The 8,165-nt window shown below is 41.6% G+C and overlaps 1 protein-coding gene across 1 annotated transcript; it reads left to right on the top strand.

Annotated features, from left to right (window-relative positions):
- The first annotated feature begins 6,703 nt into the window (after nucleotides 1–6,703).
- On the top strand, nucleotides 6,704–7,756 carry LOC116524026 (epidermal differentiation-specific protein-like). Its single transcript, XM_032239124.1, has one exon. The coding sequence runs from the start codon at nucleotides 6,704–6,706 to the stop codon at nucleotides 7,754–7,756; it is 1,053 nt and encodes a 350-aa protein (XP_032095015.1).
- The last annotated feature ends 409 nt before the right edge of the window (nucleotides 7,757–8,165 follow it).

The raw sequence follows: 8,165 nt of genomic DNA, 5'->3' as shown, positions 1-8,165 counted from the left end.
AGTATCCTGAAAAGGTAAAGAGAAACATGGGCAAGGTCATGAAGGATGTAGACATTTCAATTACAATCAGTTGTAGAAAACTGAAACTCACATACTGTGGTTTATGAGCTGGGAAAAAAAATAACCTTAACAAACTGAGGCCATGGAAAAAGTCAATGGTTAAAGTGGAGAGGCAAGATCAAGAGAGTTACAGGAACTCTGTGGAAGAGCTGCAAATACTCGTGCTGGATATATGGACCATATCTATCTCTAAAATAGATCACGATGGTTCATATATTCAGCTCTAATCAAGTCCAACTCAGTGACAACTAACTGGTGTATAGATGTCTTAAACTACAACTACAACTGCTTGCCAATTGATTTGAATTAATGAAGGTTGAAATTCAAAGCATCTGGAAGGCATAATGTTGACTATCTGTGCTTCGTGTGCATTATAATAGTAATCGTGATTTATACTTCAAAGGTAAGTCAATAGTATGATCTTCATCTTGCAGATTTTATGAGAGAGAACTGTAACTTCCTGCACCCTCTGCCATGAGTAGGATATTTGGGGTTTGAATTAGGAGCTTCAATCTTATCAGTTATGATCTTAATGTTTCCTACTTCAGTTGGCAGTGCACACCTATTGATGTAGTTTAAAAATTTGTGTGTTCCTTCATGTGTATGAGTCTTCTCCTGTTTGGTACCCTACAGATGTATTGGGATTGCAGCTCAGTGTTCCAATCCAGCATGCCAATAGTTAAGAAATCTTGGAATTGCTCAATATCTTGGCAGCTTGGGGAGTTGACATTTTACATCCGGAATATCTAGACAAGATATGACAGACAGATATGACACAGGTTTGCTATCAGGTGCCATGTAGAAGAAACAAATGAAATCCGCAGCTAAATATCAGTTTCCTCACTATTTAGTATGTTTGGGACTTTCTCATTTTCTTTTCCAATGGCCCATAAATAATATTTTAAATACTGTCATGGAGTTAGGGAAATATCTAGTGATGTTTAACTTTGAGAAGGCTGACTGAGCAGTTCAAATGCTTGAGCAGATGTCACTCAGAGGAAGAAGAACTGTTCTCTACCTACTCAGAGTGCAAAAAAAAATGGATTTAAGTAAGTAAAGGAACAGATATTCCAATTAGACATTAGAAAGACCTTCCCAGTGTAACAATAATTCCCAGACAGAAATGGTATGCTCCTTTACACGGGAGTTAATTCTGAGTAAGGATTTGAAGTTAGTGATCTAAATAACCTCTCAGGATCCTGTGATTCTATGGGGTGATTTGAAATTGCTGAATATGGGTACAAATCAGAGGATAGACGGAATATTTGCTTTTATTTATCTATTTGATTTGGTTGGGGAATACTTGGAGTTGAAGCCCTAAAGCTTAAAAGTTGCCAATGTTGGATGTCTGGAGATTCTCAGTTACCCAGGTCATAGTTGTCTCAAAGGTCCTTTTTTCCCTTCAAAAGTCAACTGGACTCTTTTTTCCTTGAGGAGGAAGAAGAAGAAATCATTTCACTTATCATTCAAGAAGCTTCATTAGTTGTGATGCTGGGAGATGGGAGGATAGGTTAGTACCTATCCAGTCCAGTTGACTTTTGAAGAAAAAAACCTCCATCTTTGCTAAAGTTGGACACCCTGCTTTAAACTGTGCCCTACATATAGAATTACTAAACCTAAGCTGCTAAAATCCAGATGACCACTATATGGCTGCAAAGCATTAGGGTTTTTGGTGTTTCTTTGCTCCCATCTAATCATTTTCTGGATTTTATCATTCCAGATCTGGTGGCCCCACTGTAAGCATATCTTTCCAGAACAAGCATCATGTCATTCCATGATTGGGTCAGAGCCTATCTTTATTAGAGCCTATTAAATTGCAGTTATTAGGATGGTTTTTGAGATCCACAGCTGAGTGACAGGTTATGCGCACTAATCTTGTGATAATTAAGATAATTACTCGATGATCAGTTTGATACTATTAGCTTCAGTCATCATCATGCTTTCTTTGCATCCCCAGTCAAAGTGGGTAGTGCCAAGACAGCCAAGGACCTAGCCAATATGGATAACTCAGTTGGCATGCTGGAAACACAGGTTGAGTGAGGAACCTGTTGTTCATGCAGAGAAACGGTTATATAATTGTTCACCAACTTGCTCAGATTCCAGTCTACAATACTAGAGCCAATTAGAAGTTGCCAAAAGCAAAGACTTTGAGGGCAATAAACATGCTTTGAAGTGCAAGCCAATTATATGGATCCACAGTTTCATGACTAACCTCCTACTGAATTTTATGTGGATCTACTTAGTCTGTATTTTGTGCATGGTCATACGAATGGATTTTGAGATCAACTCATTTCACCTGAGAGTCCATGTAGTATGATAATTATGTTACTAGAGTAACAGGTAAGTGGTTGCAATGTTGAAATAAGGAAACACAGGTTCAAGTCTACTTTTCGCTTGGAAACTCCCAGGTGATTTTGGATCACTTGCTTTATCTGAGCACAATCTACCTTGTTGTTAAAGGAATAACTTTAAAAGTGATCCTACACAAATAGTCCTCAACTTATGATCATTTATTTAGTGACTGTTTGATGTTACTACAGTGCTGAATAAAGTGATTTATGACTGGTCCCCTCCTGTCCTGCCACAAAACAATTGTAGCATCCCCATGGTCATGTGATCAAAATTTGGGCACTTGGCAACCGGCACATATATATGACAATTGCCGTATTCCAGGGTCACGTGATTGCCAACTGTGATATTCCCAGTTGGCTTCTAAAAAACAAAGTCAATAGGAAAGTGTTAGATTCACTTAAACACAGTGCTTCATTTAACACTATGGAAAAATTGCCATAACATTGAGCACAACTCACTTAAGGACTGATTACTTCTGTAATGTGGAAGTTTTGTTCCCAATTATAATCATAAATCAAGGATGTAAAATGCACCTGCTAACACAGAAGGAAAGGAAGGAGAAGAGGAGAGGAAACTGACCGTATAAGAGTTAGTGGATACAAATACAGGTAGTCCTCAACTTACAACAATTCATTTACTGACCGTTCAATGTTACAATGGCACTGAAAAAAGTGACATGACCATTTCTCACGACTGTTGCAACATCCTCATGGTCACATGATCAAAAGTCAGATGCTGGGCAACTGGCTCACATTTATGACAGATGTCGTGTCCTGGAGTCATGTGATCCGCTTTTGTGACCTTCTGACAAGTAAAGTCAATGGGGAAAAAAGATTCACTTAGCAACCGTGTCACTAACTTAACAAACTGCAGCAATTTACTTAACAAATGTGGCAAGAAAGATAAAGTGGGGCAAAACTCACCACAAATTTCTCACTTAGCAACATACATTTTGAGCTCCGTTGTGGTCATAAGTTGAGGACTATCTGTTTATGGTGTAATAATGCATTGCCTAGGGCTCAGAGTTTTTAAGCATTTTCCTCCAAGTCCAGCAGACACAGTGTTAAAAATATTCTATCCCTTGCCTGAAAGATCCTCATGTTCTCTCTCCCCATTTGCTAAATTTTTCTGCCATTGTGCCACGGTATGCCACAAATGTGTGCCATAGAGAGGTGGGAAATAGAGGATGTGAGAGACGGACTGTAATTCATCTTATTTTTCATTACTTAAAATGATTACAACCTCTTGTTCAGAGCTTAAACCAAGGATAAAGAGTTATCAATAGAAAGTTTAGCTGCTCCGGCTGATACTGCAGTGTTTTAGCTTCAGCAGACGTGAAGCACTGGAGGCTTGGATGGTGGAGAAGGAGTAGGCCCGTCTCTAGGAGCCCAAGGGCACACTGTTTACAAGTATATGACACTTCAGCACAATTCTGTGTTTCAGGCCCCCAAGCATTGCAACACAGGGCAAACGGGTTTACATCTGTCAGGCAGATTAAATCACCTTCACCGTCTTATGAAATTAGAGGAGGAGGAGGACTGCTACTCCGAAGGAACTGCGTGAGCTAAAGGGGAGGGAGGAAGAAGCCTCCCCCAACATGATTTAACCTGATATCTTGAGAAGCTTGCCAGAAATAGTAGCTCGCAAGTATTCCCCCGTCACTCCCACCTCTCATTTATATACAACAGCCCCCAAAGGGGAACGCATGTGACGGTTCAGATCAAGGAAATGCATGTTGGGGCAGGTGGAACCTGTAAAATATTTAACAAGGGTATCTGTAAAATATTTAACAAGGGTATCAGCATTTTCTTTCAGTACAGGTAGTGTTATGTCCTCGACTTGCGACCGGCCAAAAGTACTTGACATATGACTGATAGACAGCAACTGCTGAGCCGCGCCTGATTGGTTAAGGCGCGGCTGGCTGAGCGCGGGCTGTTTCTGTTATTCCTTTTGGTTGCCCTGCTTGACAGCTCTAGTATAAATAGCTGTCAAGCAGGGCAAGGTGCTGATTGTGAATAGTTGCTGTTCTCTGCTGTTGATGTTAATTAAAGCTGTTCTATTTTACCTCAGCCGTTCCACGCCTCCTCTGTCTTCACAGTATTGAATAGGAAGTCCCTCAGTTTATAACCATTTGAGGTGACCACAAACCCATGAAAGATATTTACAATCCGACTCCAAACTTCCAGTGGCCAGACACTCCCACCCCACCCTCAGCATCGGATCATTTGATCACATTTCAGAGACTCCGCAAACAGCACCCAATTATGGTCATTTGCAGCATCCTGCGATCACATGACCGTGATTATGTTTTTGCTAAAAAAATCAGCATTAATAGAAAAGATGCAGAGACTCTAGAAAGAGTGCAGAGAAGAGCAACAAAGGTGATTAGGGGACTGGAGACTAAAACATATGAAGAACGGTTGCAGGAACTGGGTATGTCTAGTTTAATGAAAAGAAGGACATGGGGAGACATGATAGCAGTCTTCCAATATCTCAGGGGTTGCCACAAAGAAGAGGGAGTCAAACTATTCTCCAAGGCACCTGAGGGTAGAACAAGAAGCAATGGGTGGAAACTAATCAAGGAGAAAAGCAACTTAGAACTGAGGAGAAATTTCCTGATAATTAGAACAATTAATCAGTGGAACAACTTGCCTCCAGAAGTTGTGAATGCCCCAACACTGGAAATCTTTAAGAAGATGTTGGATAGCCATTTGCCTGAAACGGTATAGGGTTTCCTGCCTAGGCAGGGGGTTGGACTAGAAGACCACCAAGGTCCCTTCCAACTCTGCTATTGTATTGCATTGTATTGTATTTCCAGTTTTTGCCCCATAGAGAAGAATCGGCTTGCTTAATGACTGCAGTCCACATAATTATGCCCATGTAAGATTGTAACATGGGAGATCTGCTTTACGACCATCACAACAAATAACCATAATGTCAGGCTCCAATACTGTTGTAAGCTGAGGACTTTATACAGGTAGTCCTCAACTTACGACCACAATTGATGTTGCTAAGTGAGAATTTTTTTTCATTTATGTTTCTAAGTGAGAAATTTGTTAAGTGAGTTTTGCCCCATTTTACGAGTTTGGTTGCCACCTTTGTCAAGTGAATCACCGCAGTTGTTAAACTGGTAGCCCGGCTGTTAAGCAAATCTGGTTTCCCCACTGACTTTGCTTGTCAGAAGGTTGCAAAAGGTGAATCATGTGACCCAGGGACATTGCCACTGTCATTAATGTGAGTCAGTTGTCAAGCATCTGAATGCAAATCAACTGACCATGGGGATGTGCTGCAATGGTCATAAGTGTGAAAAATGGCCACAATTCCCTTTTTTTCAGTGACGTTGCAACTTCAAACATTCACTAAGTGAACTGTCGTAAGTCAAGGCCTTTATGTAAACATTTGTGCTATAAACAATTTCTTAACTATTTGCAGATCTTTCTTTGAATCTGCTGTGCATTATGTCTGTCTGAAGAGGTTAAATTGCATCCCACATTAACACAAACAGAAAAGCAGTTGCCTCTCTCTCTTTGAATTAATTGCAAGATCAGGGGGATTATTAGCACCAGGAAGGCAGTGGCTTTCCATAAATCTATATACATATACAATGCAATATGATTTAGCTGTTCCTGCACCTTGAAACCCCTAACCCTGTCTACTTAGTGGCGAAGAAGGAAAAAACAATGAAGGGAAGGATAAAAATAAACACAATAAAGGGTGGATACCAGCAAACACAATTGGGCTTCATCCTTGCGGCTAAGGATGAGTACTGAGGCATTAAGCCAGGAGTGAACAAGCTTTGGCCTTCAGACTGCTTGCAGTCCTGGATCTAATTAGAATGACCCTTGGCCTAATTTCAAAACCCTCAGCAGTCAGATTAGAGTACTAGGATGAGGGGTCTGCCACTGTTTTATCGTCTACAAGGCAGAAAGAAAAGAAAACCAAGAAATGGAGAGGGGGGTCATCCTTTACACTTTTCACTTTGGTCTTATCTCTTAAGTGTGTGCACATACACACACACACACACACACACCCCACTAACAGATTTCCCCATTGATAAAATGTTTCCTGCACCCAGAAAATATCTCCCTATCCTTAAGCCACAGGTTTCACAAAAGCAGAAATGTGGACGAAGTGAAAAAGAGAGAGACAGACACACCCCAAATATTTTGCTTTATGCAGACTGTTTACAGCCGAATCAAGAAATTAACTCTCTGAATTCTTTCTAGCAAATTGGGATAAAACAAACTTTGGATTCCACTGGCCTTGGAAGAGGAGCTAGGAAGAAGTCTCTATGATCTCCCAAAACCTCAGCATGAATAGAATTGTTGTGTACGACAAGCCCAATTTTGAGGGCCTCAGCAAAGAGTTCACCTCTGATGTCCCTGACCTGCATGAATTGGATTTTGGTGACTGCATCTCCTCCTTGAAGGTGAGAGGCCAGCCCTGGGTGGCCTACAAGCTCTCTAAGTTTGAAGAGGACGGCGTCATTTTTGAGGAAGGGGATTATGCCGAGATTGACAACAACAACAGAATTTCATCCCTACGACTAGTTCACCAGGATCTCTCTGACCCCCAAATTACACTGTACGAACACCCCAACTATGAAGGTCAGAGCAAGGTGGTGAAGGAGGAGACCAACCTGGCCTACGGTTACTTTAATGACCGGGTCTCCTCCCACGTGGTGCAGAGGGGCGTCTGGCTGCTCTATAAAAATGCAAACCGTGGGGGGTGGTATCACATCGCCTGGCCAGGGGAACGCATCCATGACTATAAAACGGAGATCAACTTTGATAATAACGTCTCTCACTTGAAACCTCTGAAGCCGGGCCGCCCAATCATTACTGCCAAGCTGCTGTGGGATCAAAAGAAAGTGGAAGCTGAGCATGATGTTCTGATTGATGAGATTGTGGGGACCAACTGCACCGAATACGAACAAGCGTTCACCACCAACTCCACTCGAGAATACACTGCCACGGTGTTCCAGAGCTTCCACTTCAGCAACACCACCTGCCTAAAACTCGGCTTTGCTTTCCAGGTGACCTTGGGTTGTTCCAATATATTTATAGTGGAGAAAGGCAAAAGCGAGTCCACCACCACTACTGAGAAGGTAGAGGTCCTGCTGCCTGCCAAAATCCCTCCATGCACGGAACTTTCCATACAGGTGATCAAGAAGGAGACGACCACCTCAGTGCCAGTGGAGCTCACCATCTGTCAGAATGGCAAAGAAAAGAAGGAGAACGCTGAATACCGCTGTGTTTCGGGCCGTACCATCAGCACCAGATATACCATGAAGCCTGTCCCAGCAGCACCAGGCGCTTCCCAAGTTAAACCACAAGAAGAATGACGGAGGAGGAACACACAACTATGTCAACTCTTGCACGTGGAGAGATCTAGGAGGACATTTTCAAGCATGGCCTGGGCCAGGGATGAGGAAGAGAACTTAAGTTATTTCTGATTAGGCTCCTTTCAGATTAATGTTCTCGTGGTTAGATATGCTTCCAGACTGAGAAGGAAGAGAAAAACAAGACCCTTCTAGACGTGATGATGGTTTCTGAATTTAAATAATTAGGTTACAGGGATATAATTAGGTTTGGAGATAACCGTTTAATCCGGATGGCAATTTATATAGAAAAAACATGAATCTTTTCTTGAAGGTATATTAACTACCCGGAAAATCAAGAATGGATGTAATGATTTTTCCTCAATTTGAACAGTTGATGCTATTCTTAGTACTGAACATCATAAAACAGCAG

Source organism: Thamnophis elegans, chromosome 2 (genome assembly GCF_009769535.1).
Source record: "Thamnophis elegans isolate rThaEle1 chromosome 2, rThaEle1.pri, whole genome shotgun sequence".
Classification (NCBI taxonomy): domain Eukaryota; kingdom Metazoa; phylum Chordata; class Lepidosauria; order Squamata; family Colubridae; genus Thamnophis; species Thamnophis elegans.
Note: the sequence above shows the minus strand (reverse complement) of the source record. Positions and strands in the feature narration are given on the sequence as shown.